We start from the raw sequence: 26567 nt of genomic DNA, 5'->3' as shown, positions 1-26567 counted from the left end.
TATTTTTAATGATGAAGCGTTGGCTTTGACCTCCCTGTTAGCCCATCACGCACCAGAGGTAGAAAGGATGCAGGGGAAGTGGACCTGTTTACAAAGGTTCTTGGCAGCAATCGCTGTTTGCGTTGTCTGGAAATCCGCAGTTCACATGTTAGCAGGCAGTGGCAGCTCGATCCACTTGCAAACATTTCACGTATGCACCGGCAGTCCAAGTTGGCAGAGTCAGGTTAGCAACAGTGGTGACGTGACCTAACAGAGACAGCCAGGCCTCAGCCTCGGCTGGAGTCAGCAGGAGGGACCAACAGGATCACCAGGAGTTCTCTTGGCTGTGCCTCTCTCGGGGAAGTGAAGACCAGCGAAAGCGTGAGACCCACAAGTGTTGCACAGCTTGCTGTACCAGCAAGCCAAGCTCTGTCTCCGTCACTCCGTGGAGACCTATTTATACCCTCCAGACATCACGAGTCCTCCATGTGCCTTGTCAAGAAACTGCAGTGCACCATCAGAAGTTTTTGGCCTCTTTCTATGAGTCCCGACAAATGCAGCTCAGTGTGAGGCGGACCAATACATGCGTGTTGTTTGCAAAGAGTCCTTCATCACGTGTCCTTTCACATGCTTGCTTTAGAGAACATCCTCTCTCCTGTGTCTGCTTCGGCAAAATATTCCTTCATGAGTCTGCCTTTCACACCTGTGTCCACTTTCACGCGTTTACCCCAGCAAAATACCATCCAACGGACTTTCCAGAGAATCCTTGAAATTTCCACTTCAGGGACAGGCACTTCATTTAACTAAACTGCTTGTGTTAATATGCAGTGGAGTGTAACGCATTATCACCAATCCTCCCTCTAGATCCATCAAGTTACAAGTCCAGATAAAGCTTAGCTTGCAAACCTTGGGCTCACTCTCTAAGGAGGCTGCCTCAGGTGCCCAGCCATGGCTGAAGCCACCTTAAGGCTCCACTGAAGACATTCACTGCCAAATTCGCACTCATGGTTGTCGGCATGAGTCAGTTCCTAAGTGTTGTTGAAACGCAGGCTGGCTCACAGCATGGCTTCCCTCAGAGGGAGAATGTGAGAGTTTAGGACGGTAGTAGCCAGTCTTTTTTTAACTCAATCTCAGAACTGTTCTCTTATAGGCTACCTGCAAGACGCAGGTCAGTGGGTCCCACCCATATTCCAGGGAAGGAATTACAGAAAAACATGTTTTTTTAATAGATACCCAATAGAAAAGCCTAACTTTAAAGCTGTCTTTGCTTCTCATGCCCAAACTCAATGTGATCCTTTCCGTTCCTCCGAGTTAAGGGGTAAAACACAATAGGTTTACCTTTCTGGGATACTGGCTTATAGCACTTACCTCAAAGATACCTTCTCTTGGATTTGAACTACTTTGATCTAAATTACTGATATGAATTCCACAGCAATAATCTATGGCGAGAAGTCCCACAGACCCCCAAACACTACAGACTACTACGCCGACCTTCGTTATCTCCCAGATCATCACATTGCTGAAGACACTCACACACTTCAGTCACAGGGCCTGGGAGGGAAAGCTGGTACCAACCTGGAAGCTTCATCCCCTATTTGAGGCTCTCATGGTGACAGAAGGTTCTACATGCGGTGTCAAGAGAGAAAAATATTCAACGGCCACGCCCAGGTGTGTACCTGGAAAGCTACAGTAGCAACTGACCCGGCAAGGTATGTCAATAACCAGCTTAAAGGAAAGCTTGTTCAGAAAGAAGACACTCACATCTGACTAAGCCTAATAACTAGATAGATAGATAGATAGATAGATAGATAGATAGATAGATAGGAAGGATAGATAGATAGATAAATGGATGGATAGATAGATAAATGGATGGATGGATGGATGGATGGATGGATAAATGGATGGATGGATGGATAGATAGATAGGAAGGATAGATAGATAAATGGATGGATAAATAGATAAATGGATGGATGGATAGATAGATAAATAGATAGATAGATAGGAAGGATAGATAGATAAATGGATGGATAGATAGATAAATGGATGGATAGATAGATAGATAGATAGATAGATAGATAGATAGATAGATAGATAGATAGGATAGATAGATAAATGGATGAATAGATAGATAAATGGATGGATGGATGGATGGATAGATGGATGGATGGATGGATAGATAGATAGATAAATAGATAGATAGATAGATAGATAGATAGATAGATAGGAAGGATAGATAAATGGATGGATAGATAGATGGATGGATGGATAGATAGATAGATAGATAGATAGATAGATAGATAGATAGATAGATAGATAGATAGATAGATAGATAGATATAGATGGATAGATAGATAAATGGATGGATGGATAGATAGATAGATAGATAGATAGATAGATAGATAGATAGATAGATGAGATAGATAGGATAAGATAAGATAGATAGATAAATGGGAAAAAGGTTTTACCTTTATACACATTGATCAGTACCTCTCTCAACCCTCATCAGAGAAGCTACCTTTTGTAGGATATGGCAATTGGTACAGAGACCCACAAGCAATCAACATACAGGGAAGAAGATACTGTGAAGTATTCAGCTCTAACAGAGATATCTATTCTATATTATGCCCTCTCCCACACAGGACTCAGAGATTGTCGTGGACAGGAAGAAAAGAGAAATTGTAGATGCTTGTAGAGAAGCATTGTTTGCAAGACACAACAAGGCTACTCACCATAGTTATGACTGCATGTGCAAAATCAGTTTAGAGTCAGGCAGGACAGCTAAAACCCAGACACGGATGGGGAAGAGTCTCATAAAATAAACCACCCCGAACTGAGGGGCTACTGGCAACTGTTGGCTCCTGAAGGACAGTTTGGGGGGATGTGGGACCCTGAGAGGTTACCCATGCTTTAGTAGATGGTCCCACATTCATGCACATACAATCCAGCATTAAGAAGAATCAGTAGGGTTTTTTTGTTTGTTTTTTTTAAAACGGGGGGGCACAATAAGTTGCAAGGGGAAATGGTCGGAGACTAGGGAAGGAACTGGAGGAAAGGAAATTGGGGTGGGTGGGTTCACTCAAAACACCTTATAAGCATTATGAAATTCTTAGAACAATAAAACATCATCACTGAAAAAGTAAACCGCAGTGAAGTAGGAATAAACCTTTGTTATCATTTACATATCAGCATGAGTCAGTCTGCAATAAGAAGCGAAACAACTGAGCAGGCCGTTTGAGGGATGCGGCAAAGCAGAGAGGAAGCCTCTGTCCTCCTCCCAGCCCCAGCCTCCTCCTTATCCCCCCGGGAGACATTGCATCAGTAACTATGCTTTCACAAGCTTCTCCTTGCTGTGGCTCGACAGAGCATTTCTTACCAGAAAGTCCACAGATTGAACACCCAAAAGAATGTCCCCAGAGTGTATGCTGTACACTTCTTAAGCCCAGCCTAAAAGCACAGCTCACTGGCTTGACTGAAGCTCTGGGGTATCCTAAGCTTCGGTTGAATGTGCCCAAAAATTGCACTTGGTGTGGGATTATCAGGACCTTTCTGTAGCCACTGCCAGCAGACACATATCTAAGCATGCAGGAATTGGCCAGGTAGCAGTAAGTAAAGGCTAATGCCTCTCCAAAATGACAGTGGCTGCGTCTATCTTTGTGGAAGACACACAAGAACACACACGCACTCACACCACTCCCAACAAGCAGGCCCACTCCCTCAGGAAGCAGATCAGCCTTGTATCACGGCAGCTTTCATTCCTCAAGCCATGGAGATCCGTGCTTCTAGACTAACGCTGAATTTATTCCCACGAGATAGTGCTGAAATATCCCCCTCCTCTTTCTTTGTTTTGTTTTGTTGTTTTGTTTTAGTTCTTGTGTTCTGAGACAGGGTTTCCCTGTGTAGCCCTAGCTGTCCCGGAACTCACTATTTAGACCAGGATGGCCTTGACTGAGCTCAGAGATCCACCTCTCTCTGCCCAGGAAGTCTGATCCGCCTACTTTACTTATAGATGACCCAAGAACAGGTTCTGAAAGGTAGTGGAAGAACGTGACTCTCTAGGCTTAATCCCAGGGAGATAACTCCCCTTCTCACACCAGCGAGAAAGGCTTCAGAGAGAAAACCTACAGGTTTCTTTTTTCCAAAGGTCAACAATTGGTGAAACCTGACCATCCGTGGGATAACACTGAGACAGGGGATGGACAGGATGAAAAGGCATGGTCTACATGCATGACACTGTCAAGGTCAAACCATCACTTTGCATAGTTAATGTGTACTAGAAAATGAGACAGGACCCCAGGCAAACTGGATAAAGACTCTTGATAAAAGTCCTTTGAAGGCCTATGGTAACAATAGGCTACTTAAAACAATAGCTTGTTTTCCATTCCACTCTTTTTAAAAATTATTTTGTGTATTTATGTATGTGTGTGTGTGTGTGTGTGTGTGTGTGTATTCTTTATTAAAATTTTTACATTTTCCCATTTACTCATTGCATGGAGGTGTATGCATGCCATGGTGCACACGTGAATGCCAGAGGACAGCTTGCAAGAGACCAATACACAGGTCCTGGTGACTGAACTCCTGCCCTAAGGCTTAGCAGCAAGTGCCTTTATCCACTGAGCTATCTTGCTGGTCCTTCTGTTCCACTGTACTTTAAATAGATAATAATTATTATGACCGGATGCATTTATTAAGGATCTCTATAGAAAATAACCATTTAGTTTTGCTTTGACAGATAACTGTCATCACCAGGGAATCCCAACCCTACTGCAGGAAGCTTTGAGCTCCTGAATTTGACTGCTTGGTCCACACACACAGGCTCACCCCAGAGTCTATCTACACGTAAGACTACTTGTTGTTTCTTGATCTAGATTTGGAGTGGCTGGGACCAGAGCACTAAGAGTTTTGCATTGAGACAGGAAAGGGGAGAAGTCCCAACCTCCTTAAATCTAATCTTATCGCCCCCCATTAGTAAGTGTGGAAGGATAACAGTACCAAGAACAGCATCAAAAGCCAGCACGGGAGAAGACGCTTACAGGAGCTTTGCCCTGAAGGCTTAGGCCATGGCATTCACAGTACCTGATCCACCTCCCAACATCTGCAAGCTCGAGGTGTGTTTCATAGGAAGCAATTCCTTTTTGGAACCACATTTTGCATATTCTGTTCAAAAGCAAGGTCTGTTTCTAGCACTCCTCCCAGCCGGGACCTCCTCTTGCAAGTCATGAAACTGAACTTTGCATGAGTCTTCAAAACAGAAAGTGACTCTTAGCAAATATAGGAACTAGAACTAGAACCAAAACCAGTCAGGAGTAATTAACGTCACAATGCCCAAGGGTGGTTTTTACCCAAACTGAAATTAAATATATAGACGTGCTCTGCTTCACCCTTTACTGATGACACAGAACCTAAAACTAACCAAGTTTGGGGGAAACTTCCCTGTTTGGAGCAGATGATTCATAGAGACTGACGCTCCCTAGACACCGTGACAGATTCCTAGGGAAGAAAAACGTTTCCCAGAACTCAAGCTCAAGTCTGACCTTGCTTCATTTACAAAGCTGAGACTACAAACTTACCATCCTCTCCCAGCCAAGTTCATGTCTGGCCTCCTAAATCTTAGCTACAGGTCAATCTTAGCCCTGCCTTAGAACAAGCAGCACAAAGAAGCCACAGTCCAACTCTTAGCTAACATGCACGTTCTTAGTAAGCAAAGTAGTCTTTCCAAACAAAGCATGGTGTGTGGCTGTAATCCCGGCATTGGGAGCAGGCAGGAGAATCCCTGGGCTCTCTGGTCAGCCCTCCTAGCCTAGGTGGTGAGTTCCAGGCCAGTAAGAGACCTTGTCAAAAGAAAAAAAAATGGTGACAATTCCTGAGGAACACAACTAGAGATTGTCCTCTGGTACACACACACACACACACACACACACACACACACACACACACACACACACACACACACACACACGTCTCCAATAGGTGATTAGCAGGGTTCCCATTATGGCTTAAGACTGACAGAACCAGCTCTAGGCCTGGAGGGTGTAAAAAGTGAAGCCATAGCTCGGAAGCCAGGCCACAAGCCTGCCTCTCAGAGTGGCAAAGGTCACAGGTATGTGTTCCCCAACAACTCCAGAGGTTTCCCTTATTCATGAGTGCTCAACAAACACTTCAGGGTCCTCCAGGCTCAGGTTAAAAGAACTCCATGGTGAAACTCTCTCTCACCAAGAACCGCTCCTGCATCAGTCTCACCCCTGCTTGCCTTTCCTTTCTGTAGGTGGCCCTGTACATCCTCGTCAGATGTTAACCCCATAAATGCCTGGCACGACAAGTCAGGTCCATTCATACAAGTCCTAATTGTGGATCCCAGGTAATTTCTGTGGGACTTGGTCAGCGGGGAACAAGGAAGAGTGGGGGAAGGGCACTGGGGGTGGGAGGTCAGAGGCAGCAGAGACCTTATCGAGGCAATGGCTCCCAGAGAGGATCTGAGGCTGGTTTAGCTAGCCATGGCCAGTCCACCTCTGGAATGAGCAGTTCGTTCTAACTGTGAAAGCCACAGAACTGGAAACAGAGGCCTGTCTAGATGTTACAGTGTGACTGGGCAGGAGGCTGTGTGTTCTGTGCAGAGCCCAGAGCACGGGGACTCCAGCCCTGAACTAGGGTGACAGGTCCCGTACTCACTTTCCCCAGGCTCCCGAGTCAAGATCAAGCTGTGGAAAACCCAGCCCATCGCCAAATGTCCCTGAGAGGGACAGAGACTGTTGTCTACAGGCAGTTGAAGGCAGGCACAAGCGAGACAAAGTCTGTGATTGGTCAGTGGAAAAGTAAGGCGGGCACAGAGTTTTGGAGCGAGAAAGGAGAGAGGGGAAAAAAAGGAGAAGAACCAAGATGGAGGAGGAGAACAACCCGTATCTGTGTGGCCTTAAAAAGCCACAGGTAGTTATGGCTGTTTCATAAGGGCCGGATTAAGATAAAAACGCCCCACAGATGCCATGTGGCGCTCTGGAGATGGCGTGAGCATGGGATGGTAGATTGTTTGTTTTTTTTTAAAACATTTACTGCTACAGGGACCACATCTGGAGGAACCCTGGGTCTGAATCTCAGCTGCATGTGAAATCCAGGTATTCCCTGTGCACACCTCATCTCCCAAGCCCCTTAGGACCTCAGGGAGCCTTGGTGCCAGAAAAGCCAGCACCACTCTCTTCACTCACGCTCTTCAGCAGCCCCAGGGCCAGAACACACCCTGGCCCTGTACCCCATCGCTCCCTTCTCAGCACAGAACTAGCCCTGTCCGGGGGAAGCACTCTCCCCTCAATTCAGTAAAAGCTGCCTCCTTTCTGGCGGTGGGGGTTGTGGGGCTCCTGAAAGCCTACCTCTGGGGAACTCCTCGTGAGGGAGGGTGCACTCCCACTTTCACAGCACTAGCTGCTTACTAGAACGCCCCGGCCCGTGGGGAGGAGACAACTGCAGGAGGCTCAAGCAGCCCTGGGGGTTGAGGAGAGAAAGACCCCACACTGTGACCCACTCATCCACTGGGGCAGCCATCATCTTCCAATGTCCACACAAACTGTAACACTTGCCTTTCCTGCTCAACCCCAGCCCCATCCTCATCCATTGCAGCCTCCATACTGCCCAGACCTGGGCCCTTTCCAGGATGAACTGGCATAGAGCATGGGTTTGTTACACCTTTGTAAACAGAGTTTAAACATAACTGTATTGACCTGCCCATGGTATTGCGTGCCTTTAACCCCAGCACCCAAGAGGTGAACGCAAGTATTTCTCTGGAAGCCAGCCTAGTCTCCATAATGAGTTACAGGCCAACCGAGGCTACATCACGTGGCCTTGTCTCGGGGACACAGAAATAAATTAACTGGAGCCAATGACTCAGCAGATAAAGGTGCTTTCTGCCAAGCCCAAAGATTCAAGTTCAATCCCTGGGAACCATGTGGGGGGAAGAAGACTGACTCCCAGTTGTCCTTTGCTCCCCAACACACAACATGTGTGCCCACACACATACACTCAGTAACAAATATAATAAACACTATGGTCCTCTAAAATATATTACAAGCCACTTAAAGGAAGTAAACTATACTATGGTTTATGTCTAGGTAGATCTGTAACCATTAAACATACTGTATGTTAATTAACGAGTTGCCGCCGCCGACACAGTCCTCCACTCAGATAAAGGAAACGTACGACTTCTGAACTGTGGCCCTGGCCAGTCGCCTTTCCACATCTGAAACTCACTGCAAATGAAGGTTTAGAGGCCTGGCTTCAGACTGAGTCAGAGACCTCCCTGAGGCAGAGGATGGGGATCGGGATCCAACAAGCCTCACATGCAGCCACCATGGCTGACTTCCCAAGCTTTCCTATCACAGCCATCACTACCCCCAGGCGGTCACACCCCGTGTTTAACTCACCGCCCAACACTCGGGGCCAGGTAACAATAATAGCGATAGAGTAATTTTCAGAGCGTGGTAAAAACTGCGGCCCAGCATTCAGGATCAGCCTTCCTCCCAGCTGTAAGGAGACCACAGCATTGGAGAAGACAAATTCCTGACTGACGGGGCGGCTTTTGTAGTGATGTGTGGGGCTGCCGTGCCCACACTGGAAGCTAAATGACAGGGGGCCGTCTATGATTCACTGCACAGCATGCATGTTTTGAACAAAAAAGGTTCCCTGTGCTCTCCTCAGGACCAAAGAAAATTTGCACACAGCCCTGAAGGGCGGAAGGCTGGCAGCAAGCACGCAAGCCTTGTCAGCACAATATCAGAAAAATCCAAAGGCCAGCTCTTACGGAGCCCCAGACAGGAAAACCACAGGGAGGGGAATTTTTAAAATGTGGTCGTGGGGCCTGCTGTGGGAATTCTGCTGTGTGTCATGGGAATGGCTTACAAGAAGAGGAGAGAAAGAAGTGAGTGCAAAGGTGCAGACTGGGAGGCAAACAGACGATGGTGCTCTGCGTGTGGGAGCGCTTGAATTTAGTTTACACCTGCCCAGTGGCTCAGCCAGAGACTGAGGGGTTCAGGAAGCCCAGAGTAGGTGGGAGAATTTGGGCACCACTTGGAACAAAGGGCCCACCCACTCCACCAACCTTGGACAGCAGTGCCCCAAATGCTAATCACTTTCATGACCTCTGCGAGTTCTGTTTCTGTCTACTTTTCTGTTTCATGAAGAGCTAACCCTACATGGGTGCTCTTTCTTTGTAATAATAAAAATTAAAATAATATTAATGATGTATATTTATCTAATGGCATATAATTAATATATGGTGACAATTAACTATTATATAATATATAGTTATTTAATATATTACATAATGCCAGCATTTCTGGGAGTATATATAATTATATAATATAATGCGGTTATTATTATTATGAAGTAGTAATAGCAGAACCAGAGGTGTAGTTCAGCTGGTCAAGTGCCTGCCTAGCATGCACGAAGCCCTGCATCCGCTCTCTAGCATCATGCGTAAGGCATGATGGACAACACACGCCTGTAATCCCAGCACTCAGGAAGCTGAGGCAGAAAGGCTGCTACATCTATGATCCCAGCCCAGATGACCTAGAGAATTCCAGGCCAGCTGATGCCACTCTGCCTTAGACAGGACAAGAAAGAGAGATAGATAGATTAATGCAACACCAGATACAGAGTAAATATGTCTAATTCATGTTAGTAAGTAAGCTAGCCATTCCCACTGTCACTGTTGGAAATGTGCAAAGGCTCGAGCGCTCTGGGAAGCAATGAGGTGGCATCTTAAGAATTCATACATGCCAAATATCATAGCACCTCCATGCCTGATGCATTTGTTCCAGAAACTTATCTACACACACACACACAAACACACACACACACACACACACACACACACACACACACACACACACACCTGTCCACATATGTTCACAGCAACATTTCTTCTAATAGCCCAAAACTGGACCTAGTCCAGTGCTCAGCAAGGATTAAGTGGCTGTAGTGAGTGCTGCGAACCAGAAGGACCAGGCTCTCATAACAAGAGGTCAGAGGGCCAGGTTAAAGGAGCCAGACAGAAGGGTTGACACACTGTAGGTGCCATTTTCATGCCATTCGAAAGGGAAGAATGGAAATGAAGCAAAGCAAATATAAAGGGTAAAAAAAAGATGGGCGTTGTCTGGGGCCTCAACCCAGAACCCCTGCATCCCTGTTGGCACCCCAAATGCACGAGCACCAGGACAGCCTGTTGCATGCCAAGCAGCAGGTAGTGGTTTTTCCATTTATCCACACTATATACTATGGGTGTGTTTTAGTCCATGCAGCCAAGTATGCACAGTGTGCAACAGGGCTCACAGGCCGGTCCTGCGCCTGCTCTCCCTTGCTTCTGGTCTTACTTCCTACTTATTACCTGTCAAGGTAATCACATCTTCTAAGAATAAAACTGTGATTAAATTAAGATGTGAGGCGAGGTCATCCCTGTCCTAGCTCTGGTGCTCCACAGGTAACAGACGCTTTAGGCAGAGGCAGAGCACCCACTGTGTGACACGTGCGTCCTGGCCCAGGTGCCTGGCAGTGCCCAGGACTTACAGCTCCTGATTCCTTATGACCCACCTACTTCTCCTGTTTCCACCGCCACTACCCTGAGGCCACACGCTTCCTGCCTGATGATTGCAAGGATTCCCAAACTGATCTCTCCCTTTCTGTTTTCCCTCCGTCCTTCCAACTAAACTTAGAAAAATCTTCCCAAAACACGACGTTGTTCATAATACACACCTTTTCCCTATCTTACAAACGTTCAGGTCTCTTGAGAGGACCTAATTCATCAGCTCAACAACCAAGACTCTGTGCACACACATGCATGCATGTATCTGTGTTTCCTTGTCTCTGTAGGTGTATCCGTGTGGGTGTGTGCATCTGTACGTGTAGGTCTGTGTGTATGTTTATATGTGTGTGAAACTGTGTGTGAGTGTGCGTGAAAGTGTGTGCATCTGTGTGTGTACATATATGTGTGTAAAACTGTTTATGTGAATGTGTGCACATGAGTATGTATATGTGTGTGTGAAACCGTGTGAGTGTATCTGTGACTATGTGTGTGCATCTGTGTGTGTTTACATTTATGTATGTGTATGTGTGTGCATGTTCGTGTCTGTATATATGTGTGTGTGTGCATGTTCATGTCTGTATGTGTATGAGTGTGTGCATGTGTGTGCATGTTCACATCTGTTTATGTGAGTGCATGTAGTCTAATGTCTGTGTGCAGGGGCCTGTGTATGTGAGGTGGAAGTACACACAGAGGTCAAAGGTCACGTCTCCTCAGTGTGTCTCCACTTTGGTCTTTAACCCGAGGTTTCTCATTTTTACCTGGAGCTCACCAATTCAGCTGAGATGTTAGCCAGGGAAAACCAAAGGTCTCCCCAGTGCCACCGCATCTGTCTTTTCAACATAGGTTCTGGGGATCAAAATCAGATGCTGTGCTTACACAGCAAACACTTTACTGACTAGATATCTCTCCAATCTCAACTAAGACTTTGTATCCTCTAACTGGCACTTACTGTCCCCAAACCCACACTCCAGCCCAACCGAAGCTCCCCACATAGACGGCGCTGCCTCTGGGTTCTGTCTGCTGACACGGTCCTTTAACTTCCTGCAACGGTCGTGTCTTCCTTCCTACCATGTTTGTTGCTCATCTTCTGCTAGTCTGAAGCCTCCCAGCTGAGGAGATCTAGGTTTGAACTTTGCCCTGAGGTTTCCTGGCACCGAGTTTTAAGGCAGTTACAGGAGCCGCCAGAGACTCAAGGAGGCAAGGGTGGGTCTGATGTCCTTAGCAAAATGGTAAATGCTATGATCTTCAGATCAGCCATTAAAGCTGTGAGAAAGAAATCTAAAAACATGAGTTCAAGAACTGATAATTTCTCAACTATGCAAAATATAAAGATGCAATATGAGGGGCTTCACTGACCTAAAAGAACGGAGGCAGCTATACTAAGAGTCAGCTTCTCAGAAAGTTATTAATGAAGGAGATAAAGAGATTTAGGGAGTGGAGATCACTGGGCAAGATCCCACCCAGCTAAGTTTATTGTTTGTGTTTACAGGGGCAGGCAGATCTCTGAATTCATCTGCCATGTTTAAAAAAAATGTACTTGCTGCCTTCTAAGAATCAAGGGGCTAGTGTCATAAAATGCTGATTCATGGGATAATCAAAGGGGAACATGGAGTAAATGACTGCATTGATATGTAAAAGACTGGGCTTCGCTCTTCAAGAGAGAGCTACCCTGGAGAGCGAACACAGCTGGTCCTTGGTACCTTAGGACAAGCTCTTCTCAGTGACCAAGAAAGAAAAGACAACATCTGGTCCTTACCCTGAAGGAAAAAGAACAGGCTTTCGATACGATGAGGTAGAATTGTGTTCAGGATGAACTAATGGACATTGGGGCTTCAGAAGAGAGGAACGCCGAAGGGATGATGGAGAAGGAATGGCTCCAGCTCACCAGGACCTCGGTAGCAGGAAGGGGTAGAGTCTACACAGACGGGATAGCTGGGAAAGGTGGGCCCTGGCAGAGCACAATGCTCGAGCTGTAGATGCAGTCCTTCAAAGGGGATGTGGCGAGAGTCCACAAAAGCAGTGCTGGGCAACGGAAAGCCCAGAATATGCTAAACCTTCACTTCATGCCTGGAGAAACCTGCCAAGGAGCCAAATCTGGTCAGATGTGTGTCTTATCCAGACAGGACCTATCTAGAGGGCAGGCTAGCAACTTCTCAGAGTCCTGAGAGCTGCAAACTCCCCTGGTGATTCCCGAGGAAGTCATCAAAAATGCGCATGAAGAATTTATGCACAGCATTATTTATAATATCCCAGATGCCAAAAATAACTTACAAGTCCAATAAAGGGGACTGCTCCATAGATTATAGTGCATCGAGTGATTAAACCACTTCAAGCCATTGAGTCACGCTGTCAGAGGACACAGACGGTAACCTGGGCGCCTCGCTCTGCAGCCTTAAGTTGTAGAGAGCAGGATCCAAGAATACACTGGTTGAACAGGCACTGCCCTACACACTGAGTACTTCTGAACACAGGCCCGACCTTCAGGAATTCTACCCTGTGACAATGCAGGAAGGCAGACAGCAAAGAATTAACAAGAATACGGAAAACACACAGCACCCAGGGTGGTTGAGGCCATTGTAGGCGGTTTCCTCCAAACTCATATAACACTCCCTTCTGGAGGGAGAAGAAATGAGGAGAGAGAGGGGGAGAAAGAGGAGGAAGAGGAGGAGAGGAGGGTCCTGAGACTGGCGGGCAAACACAAGCTTACAGTCTGGGAAAGAGGGAGCTTGGACGAAAGGTTCTCTATCTTTATAAAGGAGCAAACATCACTAGGCCAAGAGAGTCCAACCAGCCCGGCAGAGGAGAGGAGATTCTTAGATCTGTCCAAATGCCTGTCAGCTGTGCAGAAAGCTCAGAACCACAGTTTTCCTCGGTCATCGGATGTTGGGGTGGGAGTCCCCGTGAAACAGCTGCTTTTGAGTCGCCCTGCTCCTGTTAAGTAACTCCTACCCGTATTCCTGTGAGTAACCCGGCCCGCCCCCAAGCGGTTAGTTCACTAAACTGGATGCTAGTACGAACGACTGCTTTGGTCTGTAGAGGGGTTGTGAGTGTGTACGGGGCGAGGGTGGGGGTTCTGTGTGTGGTTTTTTCCAAGGAAAAGTCTGTCACACAGCACAGGCACAGCATGAGAGATCCAGTCCTCAGGATGCAAAAAGGGTCAGGTGGTCAGAGAGAAAGAGGTCAGAGAGATTTGCCAGGTACGGCAGTGCCCACCGTGAGCCCAGCACTTGCCCAGCACTTGGGGAACTGAGCATGAGATTTGAGAGTTCCAGACCAGCCTGAGCTACACGGGGAGACCCAGTGAGGCCCAAAGCAGCAGCAGCAGCAAGAAACATGACAGGAGAATGCGGTCAGAGGGCATCTGGTGACATTTAAGGAGAGATCAGAATCACAGGCAGGCTTTGGGTAGAGTAGCAATGGGCAGAAGCAGGAAAGCTGGGCCAGTTCTACCTTTTGGTGACGGACACAAGTTTAACAACGACGACAACAATAACGCCACTGGGGAAAGCAGGTTGTCAGAAAGCTATGAGGAGACAGCCACTGCCGCCCAGAGAAACAAACCAAAAGGTGAGGCCGTAACTGTGCACACGAACACGAGGGGGGTGGGCTGAGTGGCTGTGTTCAAGGTGCCTTATTCCAGTCAAAATCACCCTTCTGTAACAGATTTACTGAGCTCACTGCGTCAGAGCTCTTCTCCACCATGGCAGAAGGGTGTGGAAGAGCCAAGCGGCTCACATCCGGCCAGCCAGGAAGCACAGAGAGAGGCCTCCTGCCCTCACTGACCCTCAACCTCACCCCTTACTCCATTCAGGTTCCCAGCTCCCAGGACGGTGCCGTGCACACACAGAGTGCTGGGAGCCGATAAAAGGAACGTGTCTCAAGTACTGCCATTGTGACTTCTGACTCCATGTTACAGAAGCTGACCAACTCCCTCTCCAAGCAACCGTACTTCCCCCCAAAACATAATGCCTGTTCCCGACAACAGGGAGAACAAATGGATTTGATGGCTTAGGCAAAAATCAATGTCGGCCGACAATGATGGAACACTTGGGAAAGTCCTTAATCCCCGAGTTCTGATTGGTAAAAATTATAACTGTGACTTGGCTCAGACGCTTATGGGTTTTATGCTTATAAACCATCTGCTGGCCCTCCGCCGGCTGCCAGAAGAAACAAGGCTCCCAGGTCCTTATCAGGCGGCCCTGATCGATCAGCAACTCTGCTCTGTGGCGTGAAAATTAAGAGTTTGATGTTTCACCAGCCTGCTGCTGTATTCTCCCCTTTCTCGTGGTGGGCAGCAAATACCATGCAATGAGAGCAGGTCTCAAACTCTTAGCTCTTCCCCTGCTGGGATTAGAAGTGTCTCCTAATTATAAAAGAAACAACTCAGGTGCAAAAACCACCAAAGGGAAAAGCATCCCACAGCTCCAGTACCCCCGCTATCAGGGCACCTCCCTCAGATCTTTCTACAGAGACAAAGAGCCCAGGCCCTGGTGTCATGGTGGCAAAGTCTCTAGCAGGGAATGGGACCAGGCGTGACCTTCGAGGCATGCTCCTCCCATTGACCGCTCTCTCCAGTCGGGCTGCACTTCCTGCTCTCTCCACCACCTCCTAACATCGTGCCACCATGAGGGAACCAAGTACACAACACATGGGGGTGTGAGCGCTGCAGATCTGAACCCTCAAAGTGAAAACATCGGATGGGTTAAGGCGGGCTGAGGACAAGCAGGAAGCAATCCGGCACAGGAGACACTGACTGGGTTTGGTTTTGGTGACGTGGAAGGGGCATTTGTGAAGAGGCCTTGTTATCTATGTCTCTTGAAAATCCAGAAGCACTGGGGCCTTAGACTAGGGAGTGGCAGCAAGAAGAGATGGGAGGAGGAGGAGGGAAGGAGAAGGAGAAAGCCCCACACTCTTCATACATCTCTAAGCATCGTACAGCCCTGTGACAGCCCTGTGACAGCCCTGTGACGGGGATAGACCACCTGGTGGCAGCCGATTTCATGGCCTGGTGATTTACCACACAGAACAGTCCTTGGGTCAGCTCCACCACTGCACGGGCTCATCCCCGTGGGGGTTGTGGCTCCTGTGACTCCTCCAAGAGACTGGTCTGCCCTACATGGCATTAGATTTAAGATGGCTCAAGGCACACCAGTGAGACAGCAAAGAGTAACTGAGCCCAGGGCGTTGGCCCCTTCGCCTGTCTTCACGGAAGTCCTAACGGATGGCAATGCTCCCCTGCTCCTTCTGAGTCACCTCACTGGGCTTTCATTGGAGCACGGTGACCACTTGGCAATGTCTGACTGGCTGGCCAAGGACTTAGGGGCTTGTGATTGGCTCAAACACTGTACATTAGCGTACGGACTGCGTAATAAACTCAGATCTGCACATGATGCTGCTGGATTTCCACGAGATCTGTCACATGACTCTGTCGCCTTTCACCCCCTATCCTAGTTCCTGTTCCTACCCTTCCCTCTCTCCTTCATAGTCACAGAAGCTTGAAAGTGCTCCCCAGGCACTCAAGGAGGCCGTGCCCTAAGACACATTCAGGCAAAGTGCTGGTGCACTAACTTTTCTGCCACCCAAAAGGGAGAGCAGGTCTCTTCAATTTTACCTACCATTCCTGACACCTGGAACCTACTAAGCTGTTTGGCCATGTCACTGGGTCTCCCCTGTAGAGCAGAATAACCTCCTGCATTCCCCAGAAACAGCCCAGCTGCACACAGTAGGTGCTCAGGATGCTAAGTATCTCAGGATGTACTCTGTCATGATAACCTGAGTGTCCTTTTCCTGTCATCCCAGGGCCACATCCTGTCCCCTCAGCCCTGGGCACTAATAGAGAGAGGTGACCCAGACCCCATTTGTCAGATGAGGCAAAACTCAGCCATAATGACAAGAAGGAAATGATGGTTAATGAACTTAGGGAGACAGGGGACAGGCCAATTAACATAGAGGACATTTCTTCTACAGGGTTGGCTAACAAGAGAGTCAACGAAAGACCTCGTCCACAGGCTGAGTTGTGGATTGCTTGCTGTCTTAGGGTTTTATTGCTGTGAAGAGACACCATGACCAAGGCGACTCTTATAAAGGACAACACTTAATTAAGGCTGGCTTACAGTTTCAGGGTTCAGTCCATTATCATCATGGCATTAAAACCCAAAACTAAGACAAGCATGGTAGTGCCCAGACAGACGTGGCCTGGAGAAGGAGCTGAGAGCTCAATATCTTCATCTGAGCATATCCAGGAGACTGACTTCCAGGCAGCTAGAAGGAGAGTCTCGAAGTCCACCCCCACAGTGACACACTTCCCCTGACAAGGCCACACCTCCTAATGCTGCCCCTACTCCCTGGGCCAAGCATATTCAAAGCACCACAGACTCATAGCCTTACTCTGTAATTGCCTGCCTGCCGGACTGGTTGATTTATTTCTTTGAGCTCACATCTTGCCATGTAGTCCAGGCTGGCCTGAAGCTCTCTGTCTTTCGGGCTCAGCCTCCTAAATGCTCAGATGACAGCTATGGGCCACCTCACTCAGGTGTTGCTATTTAACCAGCCACTCTCTGGCAGAGGGCCAGCTCTCTAGAGCTGTCCTCCGAAGACTCTGGGATAGGCCTCATCCTACACTGTGCCCCTCCCTCCCAGACACCCTCCTGGGACCTTGTACTCACTGGCAGTCAGGGTGGTGAACTCCAGAAAGCAGTATTCATAGGTCACATCTATCTTGGTCTCCACCTGAGGTCTCTTCAGAGTAGAGTAAATGTTACCAGGCCGCTTCTCTTCACGTTTCTCCAGCTTGTTCAAACTGCAACCCATCTCGACAGCTGTCTACAACAGGGAAACAACCAAGGGCAGATGGAGTTGTTTTGTTATTAATTTTGAAACAACACAGCACAAAAGACCCCCAATTTTCTGGAAGGATACATCAAAGACCTCAGTGCCTGGGAAATCATAGGTGTGATTTAATATGAACCAGAACACGGGGGACCCGGCCACCTTGTCTTCTTACGACTGCGCCATTACCAGCCGCCCGGGGAGAGCTGGGTGACCCCCAAAATGTCCCTTCTTTGTATCTTTTTTCCTCTATCTGAGGAAAATAATACCTCAGAGTGGTTTCCTGCACTATCATCTGTATACATGATTTTAAAAAAATAGGGCCTAAAAAGCAATACTGTGCATTATGCTGTCAGCCCATCTGCAGAAATGCAAGACACATGTCACCTTCCACATGGTTGCTAAGGGAGAATAATAAGTTGTTGTTACAGTCTCTAAACTCTGGCATCCTTTCTCCCCTCAACAATAATTATTTAGACAGGAATTGATATTCAAACATCTCAAAAGTAGATGTCGGTATTTTTATGGGCCTTGTCTAATAGCCCCTTCTTTTCCTTTTTATTCAGGCCAAATGGCAAGAAATAACCACACACACACACACACACACACACACACACACACACACACAGTCATTTCCGATTACAATGAAAGTGACAGAGCCTGACAGAGCCAGCGAGACCAGCAGCATCCACCCGAGTTGGAAGATCAGTGGCCTCGGCTTGCCAAGGAGAGGGAGAAATGGGAAAATAGAGAGCAGGATTCTCTCAGGCTTTGATTGACACCAGTGAAGGCTTCCCGTTTATTTGGACAGAATGACATTCACAACGTGGCTTACTTTGGAAAGGGCGGCTCCCTTTGCACCCTGGGCACAAACTGTAGCTCCTCTCTGGCACACTGACCTGCCACCTGAAAATGTTTCCCTAAAATACAAACTGTCTCAGAATACAACACACACAGACGCACACACACACACACACGCATACACGCATACACACATACACACATATACATACACCTACATACACACATACACACACACACACACATACACACACACACATACACACACACATACACACACACACATACACACACATACACACACATACACATACACACACATACACACATACACACATACACACATACACACACATACACACACACATATACATACACACACACATACACACACATGCATACACACATACACATGCATACACACACACATACACACATATACATACACCTACATACACACATATACATACACCTACATACACACATACACATACATACACACACATACACACTCACATACACATACAAACACACATACACACACACATACAAACATACACACACATACACACACATGCATACACACATACACACATACACACACATACACACACACACCCATACACACATATATATACACCTACATACACACATACACATGCATACACACACACATACACACAGAAGCACACACACACACACACACGAACCCACAAAATGCAGGGACTGCTTCCTCTAAAGACAAGGATTTCCTCCACTGATCCATTCACAGGGTTCCCAGCTTCCTAAAACAATTTGGCGGGTTTTAGAAAAACAAACTCAACTTCAAAAAAGTAGTAGTAACGGCAAGGGAGGGAGCAGGAAGGGGATGGGCAGGTCCGACCGCGGCCTGCCTCTGCTTTGCAGTAATTAAAAACCGGCAGAGAGAATGGATAGGAGCCGGAAGGCTGACTTATGCCTTACTGCAGGGACATTAGTGTCCAAGAACCGGAGCACACATGATGTGTGTGCAGTCTGTGTGACTGACTGGGAACTGCTCAGTCGTTCCTCAGATGTGTGCATCGCCTGCTGAGGAGCCATGCAGAGCGAGCGGCCGCCATGTGCAGAGGGGAGCAGAAAGCGAGGGACCTGAGGCTCGTAGGGCTGGGCCAGTGCACCGTGGCATGGCGGGTACTGTGAGCACCAGGGCAGGAGGACAAAGAGTCCAGAAATGTCCTTCATGCCTGCCCATTTCCAAGGGTTGAGCCCGGTGGAGAGGAAGGAGTCTGTGATCATGGCAAAAGGCTGGCAGGAGCTGGGGTGAGCTCTGCTGCACAGATTTTGGGCATGTGGAGATGTTGGGGACCCTGCAAGAGTAAAGGATGAGGGAGAAAAGGAAGGCCAGGCTGTGAAGTCTGTCAGCCTTGGCCTAGTAGGTCAGAAGCCAAAGCCGCCACCCGTCTAGAATGCCTTTGTGAGCTATAAAGAGGGTTCTTGTCCTCCAAGGAGTGAAGTCCTACCCCAGCTGTGGCTTGTAGAAGAGAGGAGAGGAGGAGAGGGGAGGGGAGGGAGAGAGGGGGGAAGAGAGGGAGGGAAGGAGAGGGAGAGGAGAGGGGAGGGGAGGAGAGGAGAGGAGAGGGAAGGAGAGGGAGGGGAGGGGAGGGAGAGGGGGGAAGGGAGGAGAGGAGAGGGAAGGAGAGGGGAGGAGAGGGAGAGGAGAGGGAAGGAGAGGGGAGGGGAGGGGAGGAGAGGAGAGGGGAGGAGAAGGGAGGGGAGGGGGAGGAGAGGGAGAGGGGAGGAGAGGGGAAGGGGAAGAGAGGGGAAGAGAGAGAAGAGGGGAGAGAGAGGAGAGGGAGGGGAGGGGAGGGGAGGAGAAGAGAGGGGAGGGGAGAAGAGGAGGGGAGGGGAGGGAGGAGAGGGGGGAAGAGAGGGGAGGGAAGGAGAGAGAGAGGGGAGGGGAGGGGAGGGGAGGAGAGGAGAGGGAAGGAGAGGGGAGGGAGGGGAGGAGAGGGGGAAGGGAGGAGAGGAGAGGGAAGGAGAGGGGAGGAGAGGAGAGGAGAGGAGAGGAGAGGGGAGGGGAGGGGAGGAGAGGAGAGGAGAGGGGAGGGGAGGGGAGGAGAGGAGAGGGGAGGGGAGGAGAGGAGAGGGGAGGGGAGGGGAGGAGAGGAGAGGGGAGGAGAGGGGAGGGGAGGGAGAGGGGAGGGGAGGGGAGGGGAGGAGAGGGGAGGAGAGGGGAGGGGAGGAGAGGAGAGGAGAGGAGAGGGGAGGAGAGGAGAGGAGGGGAGGGGAGGGAGAGGGAGAGAAGAGAGGAGGGAGGGGAGGAGAGGGGAGGAGAGGGGAGGGGGAGGGAGGAGAAGAGAGGGGAGGGGAGGGGAGAGAAGAGAGGAGAAGAGAGGGGAAGGAAGGGGAGGGGAGGGGAAGAGAGGGGAGGGGAGGAGAGGGGAAGAGAGGAGAGGAAGGAGAGGAGAGGAGGAGGAGAGGAGAGGAGGAGAAGAGAGGAGAGGAGAGGAGAGGAGAGGAGAGGGGAGGGGAGGAGAGGGGAGGGAGGAGGAGAGGGAGGAGAGGAGAGGTTAGGACCAAGCCCCCACTTAACCCCTTGTGAGTCACCTTCATGACTGGGTATCACACTGCTGCGTCAGTACAGAAAAAGCCAAGCCAAGTGGGTGACGTCCCAACTGGTCATGCTTGACCTATGGGCGCAGGCAGAGAGGTGTAGAGGGGAGGTTTCTCAAACAGGAGAGAAAGATGTTAACACATCCGAGCCACGCCGTGGAAGCCCAGATTAAGATCAGACCTGTCTGTTCCTCAGCACGTTCAGAGCGTGAGGAGATGGGCTGGGTGAGCTAACTGGAGCACCCAATCGCTGGGCCGGCCAGCCAGCTCCGCTCTCACTGAACCGGGCTTACGCTGCCACCACGCTCACCAAGGCAGAGCTGGGAGGAAATGCTGCTCTCAGCTCTCTCCAGCTAATGGGACCCACTTCTCACACCACTGTGCTCTGCAGACTGTATCCACCCACGCTCCCCCAGATCTGCAAGGAAAAGAGAAAATACCCAGCGGCCATCTTGTGACAGCCCCAACGAGCATGGTGCACTGTAGATGCACACAGATGACCAAAGGAACAGGTGAGGTGGAACGCTCTTGGGTATTGCTCGCCAGGGAAATGGCAGGACGGTCACGGGGAGAAAGGTGCACCAGAACACCCGCTTGTATAGGTTAGGCACCCTACTCGGAATATGCAGAGCCTGAAGCCTTTTGCAAGATGATGTGGGAACATGTTGGATTTCAGAGCATTTAGGACTTTGGAATTCCACAAGAGGAGCTCAACTGGGAAGGTCTATGCAAATGTCCCCAAATTCAGGACCCTGAAATCTGAACTGTTTCTATCTCCAAACATAAGAATCCTGAGTTGGTGCCCATTCAAGATTGGATGTGACTTGTTGGCTTTAAATATTTACTTGTGCGTGTAAATTTAAATATTTAAATTTTGTGCGTGTAAGTATTTGCTTACATGTATGTCCGTGCACCATGTGCCCGTGGTGCCCGGGGAAGGCCAGAGAGGGGGTGAGAGTCTCTGAAATCAGGATTACATGAAGTTGCAAACCGCCATGTAGGTGCTGAGAACCAAACAAACCTGGGTCCTCCGCAAGAGTGGCAAGCGCTCTTAACTGCTGGCCACCTCTCCAGCCACCATTTCATTCTTCAGTCGTCTGTTTGATCATAGAGAATGGCTAGACTCTGCATAAAATATTCCTAGCAAATATCACTTATATTAATAAATGCTGCCAAATCACATCACCACTGCTTTTATATCTTCAAAATGGAAAAAAAAAAAAAGGTAAAACTCAAGGTAAATGGAGCTCTCCTGTTTACACGGATAGTGAGACGGTCTGGGGAAAAGGCAAACAGCCGTGTATGGGAAGGCTGCCCAGACAGCCGTCTTGGGATCTAGTGAATCCTCAGAGGATCGGTGCCGACAAAAATGTGTATGTGTGGGCATCACAGAGCACAAGAATGCCCGTGGTCCCACTTCCCAGAACCACCAAATGCCTTGCAGCCGGTCCTACACATGGGAATACACTCATGCATTGAGATACAGAAACTAAGGAGTCCACGTGACAGCATGGTGCTGTCTCAGTCAGTGTTCTATTGCTGTAAAGGCACCGTGACCACTGCAACCCTTTAAAAGGAAGCGTTTAATTGCAGGCTTGCGCACAGCTTCAGAGGGTTAGTCCTTTACGGTCATGGTGGGAAGTGTGGTGGCATACAGGCAGACATGGTGCTGGAGAAGTGGCTGAGAGCTCTATCTGGACCCATAGGCAGCAGGATGGGAGAGCAACAGCGGGCCTGGCTTGGACTTGTGAAACTCCCCCAACAAGGCCACACCTCCTAATCCTTCTCAAGTAGCACCACTTCCTGATGACTAAGCAGTCAAACAACACATGAGCCTATGGAAGCCATTCTTATTCAAACCACCACGGTGACGAATCGGAAGAAGCAGGCAAGGGGGCGGGGGTAACAATTACCCATGCACGCACGCACGCACCACCACCAAATATTAGAGTCCCTCAAAAGAAAAGTCATGCTTTAGTACCACAAGCTAGAACCGGCCATCCTGGGGAGCAAAAGGGGCTTCTGGGTATGTCCGGTCAGCAACCTGTTTATTTAACAGCATTACTTCCCCCGCTAACTTCCACTAAAAGCTCAAAACTACATAGAATTTTTTTTAATGCACACAATAGTTGCAACATCCCTACGACCTGAAATAAGACGCCACGGCATTGCCTAGCCAGTGGCACCAGGTCTTCCTGAGTAAAAAGCAATGTTTAGAGCAGGTGTGGTCATCAGGCACCGGCTTCTCCCTCTAGGCTCCGTGTGCACAGCAGAGTGCAAACAAAGAAGAGCTGCCCTCCACAGCAGACACAGTTCTGCGGGCAGCTCAGGACTTACAGGCTGAGGAGAACACAGAAGGCAAGCAAACAGCCGTAAGTGAAGTAGGGCTCTGCCTATGTCATCATGCGCTCTCAAGCAAGCTCTGAATTGGTTTATCAGAGCTGTTGTGTGTGCGTGTGCCTATGTGGGTGGACGTCTGTGTCCATGTCTCTGAGTGCGTGTCTGTGTGTGCGTATGTGTTTGATGAATGAGGGCATGCAAGTACAGACGTGTCAGTGCCGGTGTGCATTGCACGCAGAGGTCAGCGGCTACCATCAGATGACAGATGCCCTCTATCGCCCTCCACGTTATCTTTTGAGACAAGATCCCTCGCTGAACCTGGGGCTCTCTGATTGGTTAGAATGGCTGGCCAAGGAGCAACAGGGATCTACCTGCCTGTCTTTACCTGTCCCTCGGCTGGGGTTACAGACACATAAGCTAGGTTTCCACATGAGCGCTAGGGGTGCCAACTCAGGTCCTCAGGCTTGCACAGCAAACATCTGCTGACTCAGCCACCACCCGAGCTCTAGAACTATGCAGAAAACTACAAATGTGTCTTCATGGGAGAGGTAGTGAATGATATTTCTGCTAGCCACTTTCATTTTAGTATGAGTTAAATTCATCTTTAATTTTTCTACTTAAGTACAAGCAGGTACCAAGAAGCATCAGAAACACTTCCAAATCACAACTTGGATTTTAAGGTTTCGATCCAATGCTGCTCACTCTCAGCCCAAGTACATCCGCCCGGAGGGCAGGTATTTGGTGTCGGGCGACTCTGGCTAAAGCATTCATTTCTTTAAACACAGAGGATGGAGTCACCCAGCAGCACGCTGGCTCTTCGGAGTCTGACTTAGGTAGCTCGCTTCTCGGAATGTGTGCGCCTGCTTTCGAGGAACAACTGTCTCCGTATCCAGCGTCTTTATTGCTACAGGCACAACTCTGTTCTTCCCGTTTCCTTCCTATACTCACACCAACTCCTACCTCTGTCAAAACAGGACCACTCTTGCTCCTACTACCCTGAGCAGGCCAGAAAAACCTCACTCTCCAGGAGGAGAGGGAAGGTCTAGCGTGGCTTAGCCACCTTTGTAAGTCACCCAGGCACCAAAAGGTGTTCAAGTGACAGAATGACCTTCGAGCACAGCCGAGGGGCACAGGGAGAGTCTGGGGAGGGGCACAAATGTTAGCAGAAGACTCCACACTTACACCCCTCGTGACTGTGCATGCCAGTGGAACTGGGCAGAGACGGTCACCTAAAACTCATCTCCCAAAGGGAACGATCTCCAGGAAGTCAGATCCCCAAACAATGACACTCCTTAAATTGTCAATGGTGTCTCTGCTGCCTCTCAGAGTCCCAGTTCTGTGACTGTTTGGCCTGGAGCATGAGTACCAGCTCCCAGACCGAGCTAAGACACGGGGAGCCTTGATTTCATCTCACACCTGTTCTTAAAACCCACACACCATCCACCAGGAGCCCAAGCAACGCCGGAGCCACACCTAAGCTTTCCAGATTGAAACCACAGCCCTTACAGCAGGCAGGGTGGCTGGTGCTAACCAGCAAGCCACAGCCTGAGATCAGAAGTCACAGGTCACACTTTGAAAGCTGCCGTGTTTCCAAGGTGAGAGAGAGCTGCTGTGAAGTGAGTTTTCGTCTGTTTAGGACTGACACCCCTGGAGCAGGCTGTGGGTCAAGGCTGTGGTGCTGGCTGAACCCTACACGAGCAAAGAGGCCAGCTCTCATAATGAAACAGACACGGTAGAAAGGGAGCGATGCCTGGAGACCAGCAGCCAGAGAGCACTGCCACCCAGGGCTCTGGAGCAGCACTGCTATCTATGCTATGGCTGAGGCTCCTGCTATGGCTTGTTTCCAGAAAAGAACAGAGCCTGTGGAATCCCTGCACTCGGGAGGCTGAGGCAGGAGGATCGCTATGAGCTCAGCCTGGAAGACAAAGCAATTACCAGGGATCCCGAGCTACACAGGTAAAAATCGATTGTCCCTGAGGACCTTCCAGTGCTTTATGGCTTAAAGAGTCCCCGAGTTTTGCCTTTCCAGATCCCTGCTATCATAACTCAGGAAGTCACCACGGAGCTCCTTGTTCTGTAAATGAGTGAACCACCACATCCACTTTGATAGACAGTCATTCAAGGGTTTCCGTGTCTCAGACGGCGTCCATGTGTACAGAGCTCCCTAGCAGAGGGGCCAAGAAGACTTCCTGCGAGACCTTCTAAGAGGAGAGAGACAGACAGACTGAATGACTGACTGACTTTCCCCACTCCTGTGCCAAAAGGGGAAAACAGCCCAAGTGATCTGATTCCCTACAGAAACTAGAGGTTTTCTAGGGAGAAACGAGGCTCTGTACCCCCTTACTGCAGGGGGATGTTGGGCTTCACCAGTGACCTCAAAGGAAGGCACTCTACAGTCAACTCTTCTGTGACCAAGGCTGCATCAGGGTTACTGTGGTAGCCAATGGACCAGCTCTGCCTAGAAGCTATGGACTCTTAATGGAAGGAATTCAGGTTCCAACTCTGTCCAACACACCTTTCATGCCAGTTTTGGGTCGATCGTTAGCTCACATAGAACAAGCGAGAGCAGGTCCTGCTCTCTTTCAGAAGTCGGCTGTGAAAGGAAGACAGGTATGGTGCGGGACACAGGACATGGACAAACCAAAAGGCATCCCCACAACCAGATGACACGGAGCAGGGATGGGGTTGAATGACCCTTGCTATTTTCAGTGTTGGAATCGTTGCTTTACAAGCATGTCTGATTGGTTTCCGATGTGCTTTCCAAGACGCCTGGGAGACACTGGTGCCCATTCAAACAGGACGGCCTTCAGATGCGGCTTCTGCGAGCTGCCACTCAGGTTCCCTTTTCCTACTGTGCCAAGACTTAAACAATAGGCAATCAACTCAGTTACAGTTCCAAACAAACTGGTTCCGTAAACAGCGGTTCCCACTTGCCAAGTTGCCACCAATCCAAGGCAACTCGGAAAGCTAACTTTAACAAATGCTAATTTCTGGTGACACGCTGACAGAGGGAGGGCCATCGGGGGACTGAGACTTGAGTGTTCATGGTATCCTTCAGTCACTCAAATTAAGAGAACAGGATCCTAATTAAGAAACCCTTATAGGATAATGTCTCTTTCAGCCAAGAAATGTCCATGGAAACTTGAAACCCCCGTCACCTATTGCAACTGCTGTTGCCTGGCAAATAGTCCAAAAGATCAAATAAGAAGAAACTTCATCTACTGTGGGCGCTCATGATCCAAGGCCAAAGGCAAAAACAATCATGACAGCTAAGATTATGTCGCACCAGTACCTGAGGCACCGCCATGTTTATTTGTGTGTAAGATCCGTTTTCTCTCTCTCTGCCTGGATCATGTGTTACTAGAACGTTCCTCTGGGGGACTCCATCATGAGTGAGGTTTCAGGTGTTCTATGTTGAGCATGCATTTTTCTTCCCAGTGAGAACGATAGGACAGCTCCCAAAGTA

At 49.0% G+C, this 26567-nt stretch overlaps 1 protein-coding gene across 1 annotated transcript in view; it reads right to left on the bottom strand.

Annotated features, from left to right (window-relative positions):
- Nucleotides 1–17362, bottom strand: part of Rftn1 (raftlin, lipid raft linker 1) — a 181173-nt gene extending 163811 nt beyond the window's left edge. The window contains exon 1 of the mRNA XM_032900531.1: nt 17206–17362. Within this exon, the coding sequence (XP_032756422.1) occupies nt 17206–17350 (145 nt within the window). The 5' untranslated portion in view covers nt 17351–17362. The remainder of the gene's footprint in view (nt 1–17205) is intronic.
- Between the last annotated feature and the right edge of the window lie 9205 nt (nt 17363–26567).

Source organism: Rattus rattus, chromosome 4 (assembly GCF_011064425.1).
Source record: "Rattus rattus isolate New Zealand chromosome 4, Rrattus_CSIRO_v1, whole genome shotgun sequence".
Taxonomy (NCBI): Eukaryota; Metazoa; Chordata; class Mammalia; order Rodentia; family Muridae; genus Rattus; species Rattus rattus.
The sequence above is the reverse complement of the archived record's forward strand: the minus strand, read 5'-3'. Positions and strand labels throughout refer to the sequence as shown.